The 26,279-nt window shown below is 45.1% G+C and overlaps 1 protein-coding gene across 1 annotated transcript in view; it reads left to right on the top strand.

Moving 5' to 3' along the window:
* Window positions 1-3: 3 nt before the first annotated feature.
* SLC30A4 (solute carrier family 30 member 4) overlaps window positions 4-26,279 on the top strand; it is a 46,882-nt gene continuing 20,606 nt past the window's right edge. Inside the window, exons 1-4 of the mRNA XM_077263698.1 lie at window positions 4-539; window positions 11,691-11,837; window positions 14,913-15,066; window positions 19,523-19,724. Of these exons, the coding sequence (XP_077119813.1) occupies window positions 185-539; window positions 11,691-11,837; window positions 14,913-15,066; window positions 19,523-19,724 (858 nt within the window). The 5' untranslated portion in view covers window positions 4-184. The remainder of the gene's footprint in view (window positions 540-11,690; window positions 11,838-14,912; window positions 15,067-19,522; window positions 19,725-26,279) is intronic.

Consider the following 26,279-nt stretch of genomic DNA (forward strand, 5'->3'; position numbering starts at 1 on the left):
CGCAAATCATGTGACCTAACGGGTTTATCGAGTCATCTGACCGCCTCCTAGTAGGGCGGGGCTACCGTGAGATCATGTGATGACTTGTTAGGGACAGAAACCCGGAAGTAGCAGTGTCAGACAGGCACATCGGGGAGAGCGGGAGGACGGGTCTCCGCTGTGAGGGTGCTGGAGGCCGGCTGCCATGTGGCGGCCTCACGCCTGGTGGAGCGCTGTACGTGTGAAGCTCCGCAGAGGTGAGCAGCCCCCGTACCTGAGCGATGACGCCGGCTTCGACTACCCGGATGAGGTGGCGGCGGAGGACGAGCTCCCACGGTTCAATAAGCTGCGGGTCCTGGTGGCGGATGATGTCCCAGCGATAAATGGCGGACCTCCGACCCCGTCCTCGGATGACGACTCCCTGCTGGAAAGAGAGACCCGGGCAGAGCCGTGCGACAGCTGCCGCCAGCAGCGGGAGAGGACGAGGCAGCGTCTGGTGAAGAGGAGGCTGGGGCTGGCGGCCGTCCTCTACCTGCTCTTCATGGTGGCCGAGCTGATCGGTGAGTGCCGCAGGGTGACTACAACTCCCAGCACCTGTCTGTATGATTAGTGATGGAGCGGTGCTGGTATCGTGGGACGTGCTATTCAGAAGTGCGGTGCCCCCCTATAGTCAGTGCGATCCATCACACTATGGGGGTAGTGCTGTTCCCCCCTATAGTCAGTGTGATCCATCACACTGTGGGGGTAGTGGTGTTCCCCCCTATAGTCAGTGCGATCCATCACACTATGGGGGTAGTGCTGTTCCCCCCTATAGTCAGTGCGATCCAGCACACTATGGGGGTAGTGGTGTTCCCCCCTATAGTCAGTGTGATCCATCACACTGTGGGGGTAGTGGTGTTCCCCCCTATAGTCAGTGCGATCCATCACACTATGGGGGTAGTGGTGTTCCCCCCTATAGTCAGTGTGATCCATCACACTGTGGGGGTAGTGGTGTTCCCCCCTATAGTCAGTGCGATCCATCACACTATGGGGGTAGTGCTGTTCCCCCCTATAGTCAGTGCGATCCAGCACACTATGGGGGTAGTGGTGTTCCCCCCTATAGTCAGTGTGATCCATCACACTGTGGGGGTAGTGGTGTTCCCCCCTATAGTCAGTGCGATCCATCACACTATGGGGGTAGTGGTGTTCCCCCCCTATAGTCAGTGCGATCCAGCACACTATGGGGGTAGTGGTGTTCCCCCCCCTATAGTCAGTGCGATCCAGCACGCTATGGGGGTAGTGGTGTTTCCCCCCCCCTATAGTCAGTGCGATCCAGCACACTATGGGGGTAGTGGTGTTCCCCCCCCCCCCCCCCCCTATAGTCAGTGCGATCCAGCACACTATGGGGGTAGTGGTGTTCCCCCCTATAGTCAGTGTGATCCAGCACACTATGGGGGTGGTGGTGTTCCCCCCTATAGTCAGTGCGATCCATCACACTATAGAGGAAATGCGGTGCCCCCCTATAGTCAGCACAGTCCATCACACTATAGAGGAAATGCGGTTTCTCCCACTATAGTAAGCACAGTCCATCACACTATCGGGCAGTGGGGTGCCCCCCTATAGTCAGTGCTGTCCATCACACTATTGGGGCGGTGGGGTGCCCCTATAGTCAATCCGGTCCCTCACACTGTAGAGGAAATGTGGTGCCCTCTATACTCAGCGCAATCAATCACACTACCACGGCTGTGGGGTACCCCCCTTATTGACAGTGTGGTCCTTCACACTATAGAAGAAATGCGGTGCCCCCCTGTAGTCGGCGCAGTCCATCACACTACTGGTGCAGCTGGATGCCCTGTTAGTCAGCGGGGTTCATCACTACAGATTAAATGCTGTGCCCCCTTATAGTCAGCGCAGTCCACAGTACTGGGGCGGTGGGGTGCCCCCTTATAGCCAGCGCAGTCCATCATACTATAGGGGTAATGCGGTGCTCCCTTATAGTTAGCAGGGTCCATCACACTATAGGGGTAATGCTATGCCCCTTTATAGTCGGTGAGGTCCATCCCATTTTGATTTGTGTGCTCCCCCAGTGGGGGCCATCTCACATTGTATGGGAAATGCTATGCTCTATAGTTACAGGGGCCCATCACGTACCCTTCATATATATTTGTAGGACCTCACTGACCCCAGAGATGTAGGACTGCTGTGTGATTACCTACAACAGATACAAGCCGCGATCACCAGCGGCTCTACTTTATATTCCTACTGGTATGTGAGGGGTTTCCCATGTCGAAATATTTTAAAGGGGTTTTCCAGTTCATAAGGTTAAAGGAGTTTGTATTCCTGTCTCGTATACTCAGGTGGCTTGGGTGGAAACATCCCCTCAGCAGCAATTAGACAAATGATAGTGTCAGGGATTTCTGGCAGGTCGGGGATTGGTTCCTGGTGCTCTGGTCTGGTCTCTTTTTGCTTAACTTTACCTCTGAGCCGTATGAATTATCCTTTTAATAGTCTAAAAAAACCCTTTAAGCAGTGATCAACTAGACCAGGGCTTCTCACCCTGGGCCTCACCGGGCTGACTATAGACCTTCACAATCTGCCACTTTTGTCAGGATAGACCAACCATCTAATGTGTATGGGGGCGCCATACTGCCCTCTGCAGATTATGTTGGTGGGGATAAGGATTGTGTTATGGGAATTCATTCACATAAATCCTTTTATTCGGCACATGGATTAGTCCCAGTCAGATGATTGTGGTAGCAGCTCTCGTAGAGAACACAGTAAGGCTCCGGTGTGTGGTGGGGTCAGGAGAGCTGATGTCTGGGCCTCATCTTCAGTAATAGAAGTCCATGCTCCATCTCTCAGCTTTTCTTTTTCTGTTTCCTCAACCCAGTGTAACATTAGACTAAGTACGAGGTTTCTTTACTTGTGGTCTTACATAAACTTAGGATACTCTGATGGTTCTGACTGGTTCTGATGCTGGTCACCCACACAATTATAGCTTGAGTAACAGGAAGGCTGCTCCCTCTGAAGATATCACCGATGTTCTCATCAAACAGGTTTTGTAGAATTGGAACATCTTAGACTCTTTCCAGCAGATCACCTGATCTCTACTGTCTGCACACGCTCGAGGCCAGTGAGCATCGTACAATGGCCCTATTCTAGTTAATGGGACCCATGCCCGGTACTTACTGGGCAACACATGGGTATATCAGCCACTATACTGCCAGTGAAAGCAGTCACAAGGGAGCGCAGAGGAATCAACCCAGGGAAGGGGAGATGTCGAGCACCACCGCAGCTCCAGCTGAATACCTCCAAGGGAGGATAAGAGCGTATGTCAAACAGAAATCAGTCCCAGGAGCGCTGAAGGAAACTCAGACAACATATGTAGTTTACCACAACGTGTTTCGACGGTAAACACCGTCTTCTTCAGGTGGGAGTTTATTAATGGGAACAGGAAGGCAGTATTTAAACAAACAGCCAATCACAACGCTGTTCACAGATTTACAAATTTAAAGGAACATTCACGTAAAAAAAAAAAAAAAGCAACCACTGATAAATGTAATCACATAGATTCAAATATAACATTAAAATCATAAAACAAGATATTTTTTATTATTTATATATAATTAAAACCATATCACAGATAAAAAAATAATCTAAAAGTCATTATGAATCTACACCTATATAGACATAAAATTACGTGTTCAATAATTACGACTCTTATCTAGCTACTTTCTCAATCATTAAGTTAAGCCCCTCAGGGGTTAATGTACCGAGCTTAAAAATCCAAAAACTCTCACGATTCACAAGACTATTAAAACGATCCGCCACAGAATCGGGTATATAATCAATAATAATTAATTTTAGCGTTTTAAGATCCTTAGGCCGGCCTCACACTGGCGAGTTTTACGGACGTAAGAGCGCAGAAATTACGTCCGTAAAACTCGCAAAATAAACGGCACAATTATTCTCAATGGGGCTGCTCCTATCAGCCGTATATTACGGTTCAGTATTATACGGCTTTCTACGGCCGTACACAATCGCAGCATGCTGCGTTTGTCAGCGTATTGCGCAAAAAAATCGCTAATGAAAGTCTATGGGGGCGAGAAAAATACGGATTCCACACGGACCTGCAGTGTGACTTGCGAGAAATACGCAGCGGTGTTAGTGAAAAGTCGGTAATTCAATTGCCGGCTTTTCATTTCTCCTGCACAAACCCGACAGGATATGAGATGGTTTACATACAGTAAACCATCTCATATCCCCATTTTTTTTGCATATTCCACACTACTAATGTTAGTAGTGTGTATGTGCAAAATTTCAGCGCTGTAGCTGCTGAAATAAAGGGTTAAATGGCGGAAAAAATTGGCGTGGGCTCCCGCGCAATTTTCTCCGCCAGAGTGGTAAAGCCAGTGACTGAGGGCAGATATTAATAGCCAGGAGAGGGTCCATGGTTATTGGCCCCCCCGTGGCTACAAACATCTGCCCCCCAGCCACCCCAGAAAAGGCACATCTGGAAGATGCGCCTATTCTGGCACTTGGCCACTCTCTTCCCACTCCCTGTAGCGGTGGGATATGGGGTAATGAAGGGTTAATGCCACCTTGCTATTGGAAGGTGACATTAAGCCAGATTAATAATGGAGAGGCGTCAATTATGACACCTATCCATTATTAATCCAATTGTTGGAAAGGGTTAAAAAACACACACACACATGATTTAAAAGTAGTTTAATTGAAATAAACACAGCGGTTGTTGTAATAATTTATTGTTCTCTCAATCCATCAGCAACACCCTCGCTTGGAAAAATAATAAACGCACAAGATACATACCCTCAGCTGAAACGTCACGTCCCACGAAGTAATCCATCTGAAGGGGTTAACTAATATTACAGGCACGAGCTGCGATAAACCACTCGCTCGTACCTGTAATCCCCGGGTGCTGAAAGGAAAGCAGGATCTGTACTTACATTGAGTCGCGGTGAGGCGCCCTCTGGTGGATGTTCTCATGAACTGCAGCCTGGGAACTTTTTCCCACGCTCCAGGTCATATGAGGACATCCACCAGGGGGCGCATCACCGCGACTGAAGGAAATGTAGGTCAATGACCTACATTTCATTCATTCGCCGGGGATTACAGGCACGGAGCACAGCTGCATTATAGCAGGGCTCGTGCCTGTAATATTAGTTAACCCCCTTCAGATGGATTACTTCGTGGGACGTGACAGTTCATCAGAGAGGGTATGTATCTTGTGTGTTTATTGTTTTGCCAAGCGAGGGTCTGAAAATGGAATGAGAGAGCAATAAATTATTACAACAACCGCTGTGTTTATTTCATTAAACTACTTTTAAATCATGTGTGTGTGTGTGTGTTTTTTAACCCTTTCCAACAATTGGATTAATAATGGATAGGTGTCATAATTGACGCCTCTCCATTATTAATCTGGCTTAATGTCACCTTCCAATAGCAAGGTGGCATTAACCCTTCATTACCCCATATCCCACCGCTACAGGGAGTGGGAAGAGAGTGGCCAAGTGCCAGAATAGGCGCATCTTCCAGATGTGCCTTTTCTGGGGTGGCTGGGGGCAGATGTTTTTAGCCACGGGGGGGCCAATAACCATGGACCCTCTCCTGGCTATTAATATCTGCCCTCAGTCACTGGCTTTACCATTCTGGCGGAGAAAATTGCGCGGGAGCCCACGCCAATTTTTTCCGCCATTTAACCCTTTATTTTAGCAGCTACAGCACCCAAATTTTGCACATACACACTACTAACATTAGTAGTGTGGAATATGCAAAAAAAAAGGGGATATGAGATGGTTTACTATATGTAAACCATGTCTCATATCCTGTCGGGTTTGTGAAGGAGAATTGAAAAGCCGGCAATTGAATTACCGGCTGTTCACAGATATCGCGCTGAATGAAATCTAAATACAGAATATATATATATGTTTTCCCGAACATTTGAGCACATAAATCCATTAGATGTCGGTTTTGCAAGCCTGCGCGAAAATCTCGCAGTACGGATGCCATACGGATTACATACGGAGGATGCCATGCGCAAAATACGCTGACACACCCTGACTACGGATCAATATTTTGGGAACATTTCTCCGTATTACGGCCGTAGTACGGACGTATAATACGTGGTGTATTGTCTTACGCCAAGTGTGAGGCCGGCCTCGTGGTGCGCTGTTAAAAAATGTTTTGAAAGGCTGTGCAGGAGAAAGCCATTGCGAATGTTTTGGCGATGCTTATTAAGTCTGGCATGCATGGTTTGTATGGTTTGGCCTACATATTGCAGGCCGCACCCACATTCCAGCAGGTAAACCACATACGTGGATTTGCAATTTAAATGAAAATTAATCTTGTACGAAGTGCCTGTAACATTGGATTTAAAATGAGTTACCCCATTAGGGATGGAGGTACAACAAAGACATCTTGGGGCTTTACACGGAAAACAGACAGGGTTGAAAGGTCCTAAGGAGGTGGAAGGACCTGCTGGTCTCAGAGTGGTGTTGCTTGGTGCAATGAGGTTGCGTAGTGTACGATTCCTCCGAAATATAGTTCTGGGGTTTGAGGGGATATGTCTGGATAGGATGGGCCAATATTTTGACAGGAGCCTTTTAATCGTACCATGAGACTGGTTGAAGGTGGTCACCAAGCTCCATCTGCCAAATGTAATATCCTGTGGGGGCAAAGTTGCTTTCTCCTTAATCCTCTTGATACAGTCCATTTGAGTTACAGTTTTCGCTTTCAGAAATGCATCATTAACAAGTTTCCTCGGGTATCCTTTTTGTTGGAACCTCTGATCCAAGATCTGGGCCCCTTTACAGAAATCGGAGTCTCGAGTACAATCCTCTTGTTCTCTTTTCCTTTTTATCTTTGCCCATGATGACCCCTAACCTGTCAAATACATTGACACAACCACCCATGAATGATGTTCACCCCATGTTAAATGAACCAGAAACCTCTCATGATCTTTCCCAATTTTCGATCCATGTGACATCTCCTATCTCTCAATCTCCTGCCCAATTTTCCACTACCACTAGGTCACATGCCCCCTCGGTGTTGCCAGTTAGTGACATCTTGGAGTCCAATATAGTAGAGAGTAATGAATTGGTTACGCCCCTTCAACAAGAGTCTTTCACTTTATCTTCCCCTCTTAGGATTGATCCACAAAATTAAAAAATTACTCATTTTTTTTCAGGTGGTACCAGGCCACCATCCAAAGATAAAAAGGAAACGAGAACAAGAGGATCTAGAGGTAAAGGCAAGAAACATAAAAAAAGCATTTGGGCCACCGGTAAATCCGTTAGGGTAGGAACGAGTATTGATTCTGAGAATTCTAATGTAGTTTCTAATATTTTTAATTTATCAGATTATACCTTGAGTAATGATGAGAGAACATTATTGGAACGTAGCTTGTCGTTCTGCCCGGATTCCCCATTAAATGCATTCAATCTTTACCTTGATTTGAATGACTTTATACAGACGCTCACAGTGCAACGCCACTTTCTGATTGAGAATGGCAAAGTTGATGATAGTTCCACAGTGACTACTTCTCCCGTTGAGCCTGATTCTTTCTTACATGTTGCCCCTAAGAATACTAATAGTCGTTTTTACCCCGTTCACCATAAAGGGACGCATCTAGAAACATTTCAGCAACTTATATTTAAGGATCTTAGATCTCTACCTTCCACGAAAAAATTGGGGAGAAATTTGAATAATGGTGAAATAGCAGCCATCAAATCCTTACGGGAAAATACGGGGATTATAATAAAAAATGCGGACAAAGGGGGTGGGGTAGTTGTCATGAATAGGGGATCATATATTCGGGAAGGGCTTAGACTTTTATGGGATTCCGAGTTCTACTCCAAGCTAGAACAGGATAGCTCTATTAGTATATTCATTGAGTACAATGCACTGATAAAGGGAGCTCACTTATTGGGCATTCTAAACAAAAAAAAGAGTATACATTTCTCAACATTTCCAGTTATAAAAACCCATTTTTTTATTTTTTACCAAAAATTCACAAAGATTCACATAATCCCCCTGGTCGCCCTATTATTTCTGGTATTGGTTCAATTACTAGCAATCTTTCCCATTACATAGACCTTTTTCTCCAGAAGTATGTCATGAGATTGGACTCCTATCTGAAGGATTCATCTCATCTCATTGATTCCCTTAAGTTAGCACCTACCCCAAACTGTTTTTTAATTACGATGGATGTTCAAGCCCTCTATACAAATATTCCCCATGATAGGGGCATAGAGGCAGTACAACAATTTCTTGTAGATGATTCTTCATTACACCCTGATCAAAGGGACTTTATACTCAATGCCATTCGATTTGTACTTTATAACAACATTTTCTCATTTAGCATTTTATCGACGCTTTATTGATGACCTTTTTATAATTTGGACTGGTACGGAGGGGGAGGCGCTTGATTTTATTTCTGATCTGAATAAAAATTCCTGGGGTCTAAATTTCACCGCCAATATCTCCAACACGTCCATTCAGTTTTTGGACTTGATGGTACTGGTTGATGAATCTGGCATTTTTTCCACTATGACGCACTTCAAGGAAGTGGATGTGAACAGCTACTTAAGCTTTAACAGCGGCCATCTTCCTAGGGGGATACAGAATGTTCCATATGGGTAGTACTGGCGAATACGTAAGAATTGTACTCGAGACTCCGATTTCTGTAAAGGGGCCAAGATCTTGGATCAGAGGTTCCAACAAAAAGGATACCCGAGGAAACTTGTTAATGATGCATTTCTGAAGGCGAAAACTCTAAAGGTACCTTCACACTGAACAACTTGACAACGATAACGATAGCGATCCGTGACGTTGCAGCGTCCTGGATAGCGATATCGTTGTGTTTGACACGCAGCAGCGATCAGGATCCTGCTGTGACATCGTTGGTCGGAGCTAGAAGGCCAGCACCTTATTTCGTCGCTGGACCACCCGCTGACATCGCTGGATCGGTGTGTGTGACACGGATTCAGCGATGTCTTCACTGGTAACCAGGGTAAACATCGGGTTACTAAGCGCAGGGCTGCGCTTAGTAACCCGATATTTACCCTGGTTACCATTGTAAATGTAAAAAAAAACAAACACTACATACTCGCCTTCTGATGTCTGTCGCATCCCCCGGCGTCCGCTTCCCTGCACTGTCAGCGCCGGCCAGCCGTAAAGCAGAGCACAGCGGTGACGTCACCGCTCTGCTTTAGGGCCGGCGCTTACACAGTGCAGGGAAGCGGACGCGACAGACACCGGAATGTAAGTATGTAGTGTTTGTTTTTTTACATTTACACTGGTAACCAGGGTAAACATCGGGTTACTACAACAAAGTATGGATGAGCGGGCACCATCCACCTTATATTAAGATAAGGGGATCACCATATGCATACTCTATGTAGTGTACCAAACAAGAGAACGTATATGCACAAAAATTGGGATCACCACAACAATACTGAAAAAATATATAAACAGTCTTTATTTCGAAACAGTACATACAAAAAAATGCTAAAAACATTTAAAAACCCATAACATAGTTTTTGGGTACTGGGTCCACATCAATAGCAGGTAAATGCCAACAATAAATGTAAATCACAAAACAGCCAAATACTTGATATAGTACAAATGCACATAAACAGATCACATATGCCAGTCCATACACAGAAGTTGCATATCCAATAACCCTGTATGCCAGTATAATTGGCAGGTACGTTGGAGCCACTACCTCCTATTTTCCTGCCTATAGATGCTTGCAGGGAAGGGGGGGGGGGGGAGACAAAAAATGTCCCGAATATTGGAAATGCACAGGCAAAATGCCTTCCACCTGTTCCAACCCCTCAACAAAGGAAGGGCTCTTACCTAACCATCCAGGGTAAAAATACCCTGCAACTCTAGGATGTCCGGCTTATCTGATCAAAGAGGCTGTGTACATAAAAAGACCCACGCGTATCGACGCTGCAAGCGTCTTCCTCAAGGTCAGTATTGTCGAAAGTAGTATGTTTCCAGGTTTAAATAGAAATAAAAAGCATTATAACACCTACCAGGTGTGTAGAGCAATGGCGGTACAGGTTCATCCTGTTGGCGTATCAATTATCTCACTGCGCAGGCGTTAGGAAATTTCCTCTGCTCCTGCTCAAGACACAGTGCGCATGTGTTGAGTGCGCTTAGTAACCTGATGTTTACCCTGGTTACCCTGGGACTTCGGCATCGTTGGTCACTGGAGAGCTGTCTGTGTGACAGCTCTCCAGCGACCACACAACGACGAAACAGCGACGCTGCAGCGATCGGCATCGTTGTCTATATCGCTGCAGCGTCGCTTAATGTGACGGTACCTTAACTCAAATGGACTGTATCAATAGGATTAAGGAGAAAGCAACTTTGCCCCCACAGGATATTACATTTGGCAGATGGAGCTTGGTGACCACCTTCAACCAGTCTCATGGTACGATTAAAAGGCTCCTGTCAAAATATTGGCCCATCCTTAAAGGAGACCCAGTTCTATCCAGACATATCCCCTCAAACCCCAGAACTATATTTCGGAGGAATCGTACACTACGCAACCTCATTGCACCAAGCAACACCACTCTGAGACCAGCAGGCCCTTCCACCTCCTTAGGACCTTTCAACCCTGGCTGTTTTCCGTGTAAAGCCCCAAGATGTCTTTGTTGTACCTCCATCCCTAATGGGGTAACTCATTTTAAATCCAATGTTACAGGCACTTCGTACAAGATTAATTTTCATTTAAATTGCCAATCCACGTATGTGGTTTACCTGTTGGAATGTGGGTGCAGCCTGCAATATGTAGGCCGAACCATACAAACCATGCATGCCAGACTTAATAAGCATCGCCAAAACATTCGCAATGGCTTTCTCCTGCACAGCCTTTCAAAACATTTTTTAAAAGCGCACCATAAGGATCTTAAAACGCTAAAATTAATTATTATTGATTATATACCCGATTCTGTGGCGGATCGTTTTAATAGTCTTGTGAATCGTGAGAGTTTTTTGGATTTTTAAGCTCGGTACATTAACCCCTGAGGGGCTTAACTTAATGATTGAGAAAGTAGCTAGATAAGAGTCGTAATTATTGAACACGTAATTTTATGTCTATATAGGTGTAGATTCATAATGACTTTTATATTATTTTTTTATCTGTGATATGGTTTTAATTATATATAAATAATAAAAAATCTCTTGTTTTATGATTTTAATGTTATATTTGAATCTGTGATTACATTTATCAGTGGTTGCTCTTTTTTTTTTTATGTGAATGTTCCTTTAAATTTGTAAATCTGTGAACAGCGTTGTGATTGGCTGTTTATTGTTTAAATACTGCCTTCCTGTTCCCATTAATAAACTCCCACCTGAAGAAGACGGTGTTTACCGTCGAAACGCGTTGTGGTAAACTACATATGTTGTCTGAGTTTCCTTCAGCGCTCCTGGGACTGATTTCTGTTTGACATACTATACTGCCAGTGTCCTGCTGCACCTCTACTGACCAGGTGGGTGATATTAAGAGGTCTGAGCACCATGGTCTTCCCCGATCTCTGGGGGTTCCGGCTCCTGGGTCCCTGTGATCAGTTTGCTGTTTGTATTATGTGTTTCCGCGATCTCGTCTGTGGCTGCACATGTTACGTAAGTGTCCTGCCTGCTGGCCGTCTTATAACAGAATTCCTTTCAGCATACTTAACTTTTTAATCCTTTTATAACAGGTGGGTATATTGCCAACAGCCTGGCGATCATGACCGATGCGCTTCATATGCTTACTGATCTCAGCAGTATTATTCTGACCTTGCTTGCACTGTGGTTGTCTGCAAAGTCTCCAAACAAGCGTTTTACCTTTGGATTTCATCGCTTGGGTAAGTTTAGCTTAGACTAGCTAAAGAACGGAAAACTGGTGTTAGTCATATACCCAGCAGTGGATGTTGTAAATCGCTGACCTTTGACTGACTGATAATGTTTCATTTAACTCCCTAATGACAAAGCCTGAAAGGGCCATAACTGGAATTTGTAACCAGATTTTTGCTACCCCATCTGCGAGCAGTATAATGTAGGTGTAGAGACCCTGAATTCAGTGATGTATCACTTACTGGGCTGCTTGCTGTCATTTTGATAAAATCACAGTTTCTGTGTTGCAGATCTAGCAGTGCTCTGAATGTTGAGCTCCATGTAACCCCGCCCACACCACAGATTGGCATCTCTCTGCCCATGTACAGTGTACACAGAATGTGGTCCGAGACAGGGTTATACAGAGCTCATGAATATACTTGACTACCTGGCAGCAGGTTATCTAGTCCTCTAGTGATAATATCCTGCTGATAAGATTGATTTTATGACAACTACAACAAGCAGCCCAGTACGAGACACATCAGTGGAATCGTGGTCTTTATCATTTGTAATTTTTCATTATTTTTTTTTCAAGGAAATTTACAAAATGTATTTTATTTTTGAAGGACCTATCCAGGTTTGAAGTGACTTTGGGGGGGCCTATATTTTGGAAAACCTCCAAAAGTGATACCATTTAAAAAACAGACCCCCTTTCCCCCGACATATTGAAAATTGCTGTCAGGTAGTTCATTAACCCTTCAGGTGATTTTCAGGAATTAATGCAAAGTGGCATAACCGGAATGAAAAAGTGTATTTTTACCACCTAAGGCTATGTGCACACGTTCAGGAATCTCTGCAGAATTTTCCTGAACAAAACTGGACTTTTTCTGCAAGAAATCCGTTCGTGTTTTTTTGGGCAAAAAATCTGCAAAATTGATGAACATGCTGCGTTTTTTCGCGGAAAAAAACACATCATGTGCACAAAAATAGCGGAATGCATTAAAAATGATGGGATGCTTATGTAAGCGGATTTTTTTAGCATTTTTTCTGCGGAAAAAAGTTTTTATGGGGGGGGGGGGGGTGTGCACATTGTAGATTCATTAATCCCATAATCCAAAGTTTAATTGGCAATTAAATAGCACTTCAGTCATAGATGCTTACATGAGTTACCTAATAAGGTATGAAGTGACGCATAAGGAAGTAAAACAATTTTTTTCTTTATTAAAACAATTTAAAAAAAAAAACAACATTTAAAAGCAGGAAGATGGAAACAATGGGATAATAATAATATTGCGCGAACATGTACCATTTCTTATACTAAGTCACTGTTCGATTATGACATAAGTTGCTTTCAAAAATATATATTTCATGATGTGAGGGGATTAGTACATTTTTGGTTAAGTTCATCTCTCTAGGATATAGGACTGCAAAGGGTATTAATGAGACATTTTTATGTCCACCCATTTTAGCAAGCTCACATAACCCTCCTATGGGAATACTTTCCATGTGCAGACATATTTTATAAGAAAAAACATCTAAAGAAATTCTATCATCTTTTGTGTCACACCCTGACTTTTTTGGAGGTCCCATTTTTTCCATCTTCCTGTCTTTTAAATGTTGTTTTTAAAAAAAATTGTTTCAATAAAGAAAATTTTTTTATTTACTTCCTTATGCGTCACTTCATACCTTATTAGGTAACTCATGTAAACATTGTAGATTCAGACTGAAGGCAACAAAATCACAAAAATACGCACATGGAAATGAGTAAAGAAACTTATGAAACAAACCAAAATATGTGTTATAAATCCTCCAAAGAAAAGCGGATAGCACTCACCGGTATTTTGTAGAAATTCCGCTCTTTATTTGTAGTAAAAAAGCATGTTGACTGGAGGAGTGAGGACGGGAGTGGGCAGAAGCTTGACGACAGCTCCCTACTAGCTCTTCCACTAATTGACCCGTGGAAGTGCTAGTAGGCGCAAAACTGCCGTTGTCAAGCTTCTGCCCACTCCCGTCCTCACTCCCCCGGCCAACATGCTTTTTTACTACAAATAAAGAGCGGAATTTCTACAAAAGACTGGTGAGTGCTATCCTCTTTTCTTTGGAGGATTTATGACACTGTGTTTTCCTGGACTAGCACCCGGGACATAATGGTAAGCCTGAAGTATGGTATGGTATGACATTGACCGCACAGGAATCAGCAGCACTGGCGGTGCCGTCCGTCTTTTTGCCTTATAGCTCAGTCAAAATATGTGTTAATCACTTCGGTATTTGGTCAGTATTTTTCCTCAGTATTTGGTGACTTTTTTACCTCAGTATCTGTAAGCCAAAACCAGGAGTGGGTGATAAATACAGAAGTGGTGACGGGTTTCTATTCTACGTCTCCTCTGATTGTTCCACTCCTGGTTTTGACTTACAAATACTGAGGTAAAAAAGTCACCAAGTACTCCAGGTGTGATCATGGCCTACACCTTCGATTTCGCTAAATAACCCTTTCCTTATTCTGACAGATTTTTATATCCTTGACATTCTCTCAAGCAGCTTCATCAGGTAGTCACCTGGAATGGCTGTTGACAGCCTCGAAGTAGTTGCCTGAGGTTCTCAACACTTTGGCTTTTACTTTGTGGCCTGACTCATCCCGAACCATCTCAATTGGGTTGAGCTCGGGTGATGGCGGAGGCCATGTCATCTGAACTGCACTCCATCGCTCTTCCTTCTTAGCCACACAGCTCTTACATAGAATGGAGAAGGTTTGGAGTAATTGTCTTATTGCATCACAAATGATGGCGTCACTAAGTGCAAACCAGATGGGAAGGCCTGTTATAAAATGCTGGGCTAGCCATGCTGGGTAAGTTTGCCCTGAATTGGAATAAATCACCAACAGTGTCAGCAGCAAAGCACCATCTCACCTTCCTCTCCATGCTAGACAACAAAGCTGTAGAAACCCTCCAGTCACCTTTTCTGCATTTCACAAAAATCTCTGACCACAGTATAGATTTCCACTGATCTAATTTCCAGTCTTTGTATTGCTTGGCTTTAAACAACTTTGCTAATGTATGTGCTGTCTTGTGTGTTATCGTTTCCCTAATCTTCTCTTACTGTCCTCGCAGAGGTTCTGTCGGCCATCATCAGTGTATTGCTAATCTACGTTCTCACTGGATTTTTGCTGTATGAAGCTGTTCAGAGAACTATTCACATGGACTACACTATAAATGGAGATATAATGCTGATAACCGCAGCTGTTGGGGTTGCGGTGAACCTCATGTAAGTGAAACACTTGGCCAGTAACAATAATGAAACCGATTCTCCTGTTTTGTATGAAGTGATATATATTACACACAGCATTCAGGAGCCAAATCCTAATGATGATTAGAGCGGATTTTGTGAATTTGAACAGCATCTGCCTCTAACAGCAGCAACAGGGGTACAAAAATCTCCTATATCCTGTTCACATTATATAAAGGAGCATATTTGGAATTACTGCATCTGTGAAAGTCTAATCTTTACAAATATTTAGCTACTACAATGTAGAAGCTGGAAGGGAAAAAAAACAAGTGCATTTTTTTTTTCACCACTTTCCTTAAAGAGGATGTCAGGTCCAAATCAATGTCTGCAGTCACTCAGTGTGACTGCAGACATGGGAATCCCCCTAGTGCATGCTGTGGGGGATCTCCAGTTTCAGACCCGGGACTGGAGGGTATGTACGAGTTAGGCCGGCGTCACACTGGCGAGTTTTACGGACGTAAGAGCGCAGAAAATACATCTGTAAAACTCGCAAAAAAAACGGCACAATTATTCTCAATGGGGCTGCTCCTATTAGCCGTATATTACGGTTCAGTATTATACGGCTTTCTACGGCCGTAGATAATTGCAGCATGCTGCGTTTGTCAGCGTATTGCGCAAAAAAATCGCCAATGAAAGTCTATGGGGGCGAGAAAAATACGGATTCCACACGGACCAGCAGTGTGACTTGCGAGAAATACGCAGCGGTGTTAGTGAAAAGTCGGTAATTCAATTGCCGGCTTTTCATTTCTCCTGCACAAACCAGACAGGATATGAGACATGGTTTACATACAGTAAACCATCTCATATCCCCTTTTTTTTTTTTGCATATTCCACACTACTAATGTTAGTAGTGTGTATGTGCAAAATTTCAGCGCTGTAGCTGCTAAAATAAAGGGTTAAATGGCGGAAAAAATTGGCGTGGGCTCCCGCGCAATTTTCTCCTCCAGAGTGGTAAAGCCAGTGACTCACGGCAGATATTAATAGCCAGGAGAGGGTCCATGGTTATTGGCCCCCCCCGTGGCTAAAAACATCTGCCCCCAGCCACCCCAGAAAAGGCACGTCTGGAAGATGCGCCTATTCTGGCACTTGGCCACTCTCTTCCCACTCCCGTGTAGCGGTGGGATATGGGGTAAAGCCTGCTGGATGTTCTCATGAACTGCAGCCTGGGAACTTTTTCCCACGCTCCAGGTCATATGAGGACATCCACCAGGGGGCGCATCACCGCGACTGAAGGAAATGTAGGTCAATGACCTACATTTCCTTCATTCGCCGGGGAATTACAAGCACGAGCACAGCTGCATTTGCAGGGCTCCTGCTTGTAAATTATTTTAACCCCTTCAGATGGATTACCTCGTGGGACGTGACGGGTCAGCAGAAGGTACGTATATTGTGTGTTTATTGTTTTGCCAAGCGAGGGTCTGCAAATGGATTGAGAGCAATAAAATATTAAAACAACCGCTGTGTTTATTTCATTAAAATACTTTTAAATTGTGTGTGTGTGTGTGTGTGTGTGTGTGTGTGTGTGTGTGTGTTTTTAACCCTTTCAAACAATTGGATTAATAATGGATAGGTGTCATAATTGACGCCTCTCCATTATTAATCTGGCTTAATGTCACCTTACAATAGCAAGGTGGCATTAACCCTTCATTACCCCATATCCCACCGCTACACGGGAGTGGGAAGAGAGTGGCCAAGTGCCAGAATAGGCGCATCTTCCAGATGTGCCTTTTCTGGGGTGGCTGGGGGCAGATGTTTTTAGCCACGGGGGGGCCAATAACCATGGACCCTCTCCTGGCTATTAATATCTGCCGTCAGTCACTGGCTTTACCACTCTGGCGGAGAAAATTGCGCGGGAGCCCACGCCAATTTTTTCCGCCATTTAACCCTTTATTTTAGCAGCTACAGCGCCCAAATTTTGCACATACACACTACTAACATTAGTAGTGTGGAATATGCAAAAAAAAAAGGGGATATGAGATGGTTTACTGTATGTAAACCATGTCTCATTTCATGTCGGGTTTGGGAAGGAGAAATGAAAAGCCGGCAATTGAATTACCGGCTTTTCACAGGTATCGCGATAAATCCATTAAATGTCGGTTTTGCAAGCCTGCGAGAAAATATCGCAGTACGGATGCCATACGGATTACATACAGAGGATGCCATGCGCAAAATACGCTGACACACCCTGACTACGGATCACTATTTTGGGAACATTTCTCCATATTACGGCCGTAAAATACGGACCGTATTGTCTTACGCCGAGTGTGACGCCGGCCTTATACATACTCCTCGCCAGTGGGTGAGATCTCGCTCTCTATACACTTTCATTGAGCGAGGCAGCACCCTCTAGTCAGCCACATCACTAGACAGGGTGCAGCCTCACTCAGTGCAGGTGTACGGAGATCGAGGTCGCACATACTGGCCAGGAGTATGTATAACTCGTTCATACCCTCCAGTCCCGGGCCTGGACCGGTGAATCCTCGCAGCACATAGTGACTTCTGACTTATCAGTTTGAACTGGACAACCACTTTAAGTCTTCCCCAAAAAATGGAAAGAAACGTGACCAAAAAGTTGTGTGTGTATGTATATATTTTATTTTGAACTGAACAGGAGAATCATGTTTTCAGGTCATTTTTTTTTAATGTATTTCAGTATCTTATATAATGTGTAAAATGAATGATATTCAAAGCTAAAACTAGTCCCTGGGGGGGGTGCATCTTATAGTCCGGATGTACCTGCTCTGGCTGTGGATGAGGAGGTGGGGGAGCGGCAGAGCAGCGTATTACAAGAGTCAGAAGCTGGCGGCTGCGGCTAATTAATGTGCCTGCTGCTAAAGGGAAATAAATATTCACTGCTCTCCACACCGATGGGAGTGGAGAGCAGTGAATATTAATTTCTCTTTAATAGCAGATACACTGTTGACCACAGCCGCTGGCTTTCTGCAGCTGCCGGGCATTCACGTGTGCTCACTACTTAAGGCAATGAATACTCACTGCTCTCCAGTCCCATAGGTGTGGAGTGAATATTCATTGATCTTTAACAGCGGGCACGGGAGCAGCAGCCGCTGGCTCCTGCAGCTGCTGGGCAATCACGTGTGCCTGCTATTAAAGGGAATTAATATTCACGGTTCTCCATGCCCAAGGGAGTGGAGAGCAGTGAATATTCATTCCCTTTAGTAGCGGGCACATGTGAAAGCCCGGCAGCTGCAGTAAGCCCAACGGCTGTGGCAAACACCACTGTTAAAGATCAGTGAATATTCACTGCTCCACACGCCCATACTTCTGGTGTGGGGAGCAAGTGAGTATTCTGGCAGCTGTCATCTGCTTGTAGGCAGCGCATGATGTCACTCCCATGCGCAGCTTACAAGCATAAATCAGCTGCTGACATCGAAACAGGACGCTGCAGGGGAACGCAGGGAAGGCGAGTAGAATGGTTGGTTTTTTTGTTTTTTTTTCTTCTTCTTAGGTTGTTTATTTTTCTGAAGGGGGCCATGCAAACCAGGACTGAGATGGGAGCCATGCATACCAGGCTAGGGATGAGGGGGACCATGCATACTAGGACTGAGATGGGAGCCCTGCATACCAGGCTAGGGTTGAGGGGGACCATGCATACTAGGACTGGGATGGGAGCCCTGCATACCAGGATAGGGATGAGGGGGGGACCATGCATACTAGGACTGGGATGGGAGCCCTGCATACCAGGATAGGGATGAGGGGGACCATGCATACCAGGCCTGAGATGAGAGCCCTGCATACCAGGCTAGGGATGAGGGGGACCATGCATACCAGGCCTGAGATGGGAGCCCTGCATACCAGGCTAGGGATGAGGGGGACCATGCATACCAGGCCTGAGATGAGAGCCCTGCATACCAGGCCTGAGATGGGAGCCCTGCATACCAGGCTAGGGATGAGGGGGACCATGCATACCAGGCCTGAGATGAGAGCCCTGCATACCAGGCTAGGGATGAGGGGGACCATGCATACCAGGCCTGAGATGGGAGCCCTGCATACCAGGCTAGGGATGAGGGGGACCATGCATACCAGGCCTGAGATGGGAGCCCTGCATACCAGGCTAGGGATGAGGGGGACCATGCATACCAGGACTGAGATGGGAGCCCTGCATACCAGGCTAGGGATGAGTGGGGGGGGGCATACATGTCTGGATTGTTGTGAAATTTATATACCAGGATAGGGAATATTAGTACAGAATTGACCAAATTTTTTGCTTAATTTTTTTTTCTTCTAATTTCCTCTTCTAAAACCTAGGTGCGTCTTATAGTCCGAAAAAGACAGTATTTTTTTTGAATATTCATTGTATGCGCACAATCCTGTTTCTTTTTGTGAGTCTTGGTTCTGGGATAACTTTTACTTTTCATCTTCTAACATTCTCTCTGTTTTTTTTTTTTTGTTTTGTTTTTTTTTTTCTTTTTTTCAGAATGGGATTTTTATTGAATCAAGCAGGCCATCCTCATTCACATTCGCATGGTGGTCCTACAAATCCACCCTCCACAGGTCATAGCCATGGCCACGGCCACAGTCACGGTAGCCTAGCAGTACGAGCCGCATTTGTACATGCACTAGGGGACCTTGCTCAAAGTGTTGGTGTACTCATAGCTGCATACATCATTCGTTTTAAGGTAAAGTCCCATCTGCAAATTAAAACTGAATATAGGAAAATATCAATCTATGGATCTTTTACTTGGTCTATTACGTTAGCAGGACCATGTAAGATCCAAGACTAATGGAGTAAGTGCCGAGCATGAGGAGTGCATATCCTTTTCAGGATTAATTGTTATATAACAATGCATGTGAAGGTCATCGTGCCCTGCACAAAAACTGTATCTGTGCCTTTGTTTTGGTGTTCATTACTAAATGGTGCTCACAGTTGTGTGCTGCATATTGCACATAGAATGATAACATAGACTAGTGATCTACAGTCATTCTTTGAAAGTGTTGTAATTTTATAAAACTTTTCAAAATAACCTGTCGTGTGTGTGTGTATATGAGGAATATCACTATTCCTGGTCATTATAAGGCTTTTATCCAGCATTTTCACCAGTATTTACCCTCTGCGGGCTCAATCTGATTTTCAGTCTTCTCTGAGCTGGTGGGAGGAGACCTGTTGCTATAATTTATGACAATACTAATACACAGAAATCGAGAGATTTGTGCTTTACTACGCACCCCCACTTGCAGCAAACAGAAGCAGCAGCATAGAGGGCCTGATAGACCAGTACTGAGCTGTGTAGCTGTGAATATATTACTGTCAGATGCTAAATTATTTGCTGCAAAGTTGCTGCTGGATTTGTGTGCGCTTCCATTCCTTTTGTGTTATTCTCCTACTCCTCTCCCTGTAGACTATAATAGGAGCTGTAACATAACCCCTCACTGAGTTGGCAGTTTGTCTTGCTTTGACAAATATGGATTTGAGCTGATTTATGATGAGTTCTGGATTTAGGTTAGGGGGGAGTAAAAACCAAGAACTTTTTTATATTTGTACTACAGTTGTGTGAAAAGTGTTTTGCCCCCTTCCCGATTTCCTATTCTTTTGCATGTTTTTCACACTTAAATGTTTCAGATCACCAAACACATTTATATATTAGAGAAAGATGACACAAGTAAACACAAAATACAGTTTTTAAATGAAGATCTTTATTTTTAAGGAAAAATAAATTCAAACCTACAGTGCCCTGTGTGAAAATAGGTATTAAGCTTACCGTTAATGATGTTTCCAGGAGTCCATCCTGACAGCACCCTGGAGGACGTCCTCCTCCCCTTGCTGGGACAGGAAACACACAAGAGTTTAAAAGGTCCGGTCCCACCCCCAATCCTCAGTGTTGTAACAAGAACCGCCTCAAGGGAGATGCAAAAAAATATATTTTAATGGTCAAAGAACATATAACACCATGTACCAGGAACATGTTACATCATATGCTAGGAACATATTACATACATGTCAGGCTTATATTACAAAAGCATAACCATATTATCAGGGAGGGAACTACCCGTGCTGTCAGTATGGACTCCTGGAAACATAATTAACGGTAAGCTTAATACCTATTTTCCAGGACGTCATCCTGACAGCACCCTGGAGAGTACCAAAGCACCTCCTCAGGGTGGGATTACCGCTTGGAGAACTTTTCTCCCGAATGCAGTATGCTGAACGGACAAAACATCAAGTTTATAATGTTTGCAAAAGGTATTCGCACTAGCCCATGTTGCGGCCTTACAAATCTGCTCTAGAGAGGCGCATGCCCTCTCAGCCCAAGAAGTAGCCATCCCTCTAGTAGAGTGTGCATGGAGACCCTTTGGAGGTGGAATCCCCTCCGACTGGTAGGCCTCCGAGATCACAGATGTGATCCATCGAGCAATGGAGGCCTTAGAGGCCTTTTTACCTCTATTCCTACCGCCAAACAAAATAAATAGATTTGGGTCAATGCGCCATGAGTTGTTGGCTGACAGGTAGTCAATGACCGCCTGTCTGACATCAAGGGAATGCAGAGCTTTTTCCAGGACGTCCCCCTGACAGCACAATGGAGGACGTCCTCCTCCTCCTTGCAGGGACAGGAAACACAACACGAGAGGTTAAAAGGTCCCACTCCTCCCCCTTTCCCTCAGTGTTTTTCCTGTCCCTGCATGGAGGGACACACGAGAGGAACAGCGCTATACAGCGTGAAGACTCACCAGACCGGAGGGCTCGGGGGATCGTGCGGCTAGGCCAATATCCTTCCCCCGCCGTATTAAGCCCCAGGCAAGAAACTCCCCGGTGGGGAGTCCCTCTGCCCAGAGACCAGTCGAGCGGACGAGCTCCTGGGTTGAACCGCTTCCTCCCGGGGGGAGGCTCTCGGTTCAGGCGCCAGGAGAAGAGGCGCCGCATGAGAATTATCCGGCGCCAGCAGCAGGCGTGACGGGCGTTCCACAGCGTGGAACGCGGCAATAGGAATCATATACCGGACAGTGCTTCCGGTATCAGCACAGGTAAGGTGACGTCACACCCGGGGCGCGCCTGACGCCCTCTCCTCCTGGCATCTCAGCGTGCGTTCCACTTGGTGGAACGCGGAAGTGAGCGTCCTTAAGGGCGCCGAGCACAGAGCGCCGCAGCGTCTCATTCAGCGTTCCTTCTGGAGTAAGGGGCGCCAGATTTGAAGTGTGGAGGAGCGTTTGAGCTACAGGACACGAGTTGTGGTCTATGCTAGCCAGACGGTCGGAAAGAATGCCGGAGACTAAGGGTGAGTGCGGCAGATGCTGCTATATCCCGCATTTGGTTGCTTATATTTAAAAAAGCTTATTTTATATACGGGGCATTTCTCAACAGAGAATGCGGAGGACAGAAATGAGGAGACTGGGGTAAGTGCGCAGTGCGCATATTACTTACATAAGACCGCATGCAGTCTGAGCCATTCTTATTCTTATTATAGGATAAAGAGGCCACTCAAACTCCCCTTTCTCAGGCAAAAAAGTCGGGCAAAGTGGGAGCAAAATCTAGGAGATGCTCCATGTGCAACATGAAGCTTTCAGAAGCATACAAGAAAGCTCTCTGCAGTTCTTGTATCACTAAGGTTGTCAGGGATGAACAACCAGCAATGTTGTCGGACATGAGGAGTCTAATCCGAGAAGAAATCCAAAACTCACTGGCCTCTATGTCCCAACGGAATAGGAGCAGTCCAAGTCCGGCTCGTAAAAGACCAAGAAGGGATCCAGAACAGGAAGACCAGGAGGTTTCTTCAGAAGCAGAGTCGGAATACGGAGAGTTTGACCAGGAAGAAGGAGAATTGCCATTGGAACAGGAACAAGGCAGAAGGTATTACTTTCCGGTAGAAGATACAGAAGAGTTGGTTCAAGCGGTCAGGAATACCATGCAGATAAAGGAAGATCCACGTCCAAGATCTAGACAGGATCAGATGTTCGGAGGTCTCACACATCAAGAACAAACAGTGTTCCCGGTGAGCGACCATATTCGCCGTATGATATCTCAGGAATGGAGAGATGCGGAACGAAGGTTGGTGATGTCTAGAGAATTTAAGAACCGTCTTCCATTTAATCCAGACGAGATCAAGACATGGGAAGAAATTCCTAAGGTAGATGTTCCCATAGCCAAAGTGGCAAAGAAGACTTCCATACCTTTCGAAGATTCATCTAGCCTCAAGGATGCCATGGACCGTAAGGCGGATATTCTGTTACGCCGAACCTGGGAGACTTCTGCAGCTCTGATAAAGACTATTATCGCAGCCACGTCGGTGGCAAGATCCATGTTCCTGTGGGTGGAACAATTGGAAGAACATTTAATTAATAAGACTCCAAGGGCTGATATAATTTCTTCCCTGCCTATCATAAAGTCAGCCACGGCTTTCATGGCAGACACCTCAGCCGAATCTGTTAGATTTGCGGCCAGAAATAGCTCTTTGTCAAACGCAACCCGTAGGGCCATTTGGCTTAGATCTTGGTCGGGGGATAATGCATCCAAAAACAAATTGTGTGCCATTCCATTCACAGGTTCTAGGATATTTGGTCAGGCTCTAGACGACATACTAGAATCGGCAGCTGATAGTAAAAAAGGGTTCCCTGAGGATAAACCTAGGAGATTTCAGCCCTTTCGGAGGAGGCCACTTCCCCCCCCTCCCCCCCGCAGACAACCGGAGTATAGAGAGCAGTGGAGATCAGGCAGAGGAACATTTAGGAACTCTTACACCCAGAACAAAAGGGGAAGATCCTCCCTTTTTGGTTCAAGTTATAGACCAAGAAAGCAATGACGCCATGGGAATAGGCGGGAGACTAAGATTCTTTTTAAGTCACTGGAGTCAGATCTCAGTCAACAGTTATGTCCTCAAAATAATCTCAGACGGTTACAGAATAGAACTGGTCTCTCATGTACCGCAGAGGGTTATAGCACCAACAGTGGTAGCTACAAATTCCCCTATGTTCTCAGACCTGCAAGATCTGTACAAGTCCCAGGTCATAGTTCAAGTTCCCTTTCCAGAATTAAACACAGGTCATTATTCCTCCCTATTCTCGATTCCAAAGGCGTCGGGAGAATCCCGTACAATAATAAATTTGAAACCTCTGAACGTATACGTCAGGTACAAAAAATTCAGAATGGAGTCAATCAGGTCAACCATTCATCTGATAAACAAGGATTCGATGATGTGCACTCTCGACCTGAAGAGTGCGTATTATCAGGTTCCGATTCACCCCTCTTCTCAGGAGCTTCTGAGATTCTCGGTGAGTTTTCCGGACCAAACCTGCCACTTCCAATTTCAATGCCTCCCATTCGGTCTAGCATCTGCTCCAAGAATCTTCACAAAATTAGTAGCCGAAGTAGTGGCGTTCCTAAGAAACCAAGGAATAACAATAATTCCGTACTTGGACGATTTTCTCATCGTAGCACAGTCCGAGATCATTCTGCGGCAACACACAGATCGGGTCATAGCAGTATTGGAACAACTAGGATGGGTTGTAAACCGAAGAAAGTCCCATCTAAGACCAGAGACCCGAAAAAAATTTTTGGGAGTACTTTTGGATTCTACAACCAGACAATCCTTCTTGCCAAGGGACAAACGAAGCCCATTAATAAAGATGGTGCTACAGTTTCAAAGAAAGCCAGTTACGATAAGAATGGCCATGGAAATCTTGGGGAAGATGACAGCGTGCATCCCTTGTGTCAGATGGGCTCAAGCGCACTCAAGACCCTTACAAGAACAAGTACTCTCGGTATGGGATCGTTCCCGGTCATCATTAGACAAGAAGATGCTTCTATCAATAAAGGTAAGAAGTTCACTGCGATGGTGGACCCGGGACGACAATCTAAGAAGTGGAGTTCCTTGGATATCTTCCCCTTGTGTGGTAATCACCACAGACGCAAGTCAGTGGGGATGGGGAGCACACCTAGGAGGAAAATTCTTTCAGGGCAAGTGGCCCAAAGAAATCAGTCAGATGTCGTCGAATTACAGAGAACTATACGCAGTTTGGGAAGCTCTCAGAAGAAACTATTCATGCCTAAAAGGCAAGCACGTAAAAATCCTGTCAGACAACGTGACAGCAGTATCCTTTTTAAGACATCAAGGAGGTTCCAGACACAGGGCGCTTCAAATTCTAGCGCAAACAATATTCACATGGGCAGAAAACGTGGTCCTGTCGATAACAGCGGTTCATCTAGAAGGTTCCCAAAACATTCTAGCCGACTATTTAAGCAGAAAGAAGGTTTGTCCGACCGAATGGGAACTAAATCAAGAGATGTTCCAGATACTATGCCACCGTTGGGGAACGCCCAGGATAGATTTATTCGCCACAAGGAAAAATTCAAAGGTGTCCAGGTTTTACTCTCTCAACCCTTCAGACATACCAGAAGCAGTCGATGCCTTAAGCCAAACATGGAACGAGCCTCTTTCTTACGCATTTCCCCCAATAGCACTTATTCCAATAGTGCTGAGGAAGATTCAAGAGAACCGGGCAACGGTGCTCACGATTGTACCATTCTGGCCAAAGAGAAGTTGGTTCCCGTTATTGGGGGCCATGTCAGTGGAAGACCCTATCAAACTCCCGTTATGGAGGGATATCATTCACCAAGGACCAGTATTGCACCAGGATCCGGAGAGGCTACACCTGTCAGCGTGGATCCTGAAAGGGACATCTTGAAATCCAGAGGTCTTTCGGACGAAGTAATCACAACCATACAGGCTAGTAGGAAGCCTGTGACCACAGCCATCTACCACAAAATCTGGAGGAAATTTTGTTTGGAAAGTGGCAGGTCGGCCGTGATACCGGGGGCTTTGGATGTTCCTAGAGTCTTAAATTTTTTACAGACTGGGTTTAACTTGGGGCTCAGGCCGAGTACAATTAAAGTCCAAATCTCGGCCCTTAGTACCTTTTTAGATTATCCATTGGCCTCCCACCCCTGGATAATTAGATTTGTGAGGGCTATCCAAAGATTACGGCCTACGTTAAGACAACTAGCTCCTACATGGGACTTAAATCTGGTCCTCAGGGCGCTGTGTAAAGATCCTTATACTCTTGAGGAAGACATGCCCATTTCAATACGTACCTGGAAGACTGCCTTTTTAGTTGCAATTACAACTGCTAAACGCATAGGGGAAATTCAAGCCCTATCTATTAAGGATCCATATCTTCAGGTTCGAGAAGACCATATTATTCTAAAACTAGATCCAGCATTTATCCCTAAAATAGCCTCAGTTAAA

The sequence above is a fragment of the Ranitomeya variabilis genome, chromosome 5 (assembly GCF_051348905.1).
Source record: "Ranitomeya variabilis isolate aRanVar5 chromosome 5, aRanVar5.hap1, whole genome shotgun sequence".
Classification (NCBI taxonomy): domain Eukaryota; kingdom Metazoa; phylum Chordata; class Amphibia; order Anura; family Dendrobatidae; genus Ranitomeya; species Ranitomeya variabilis.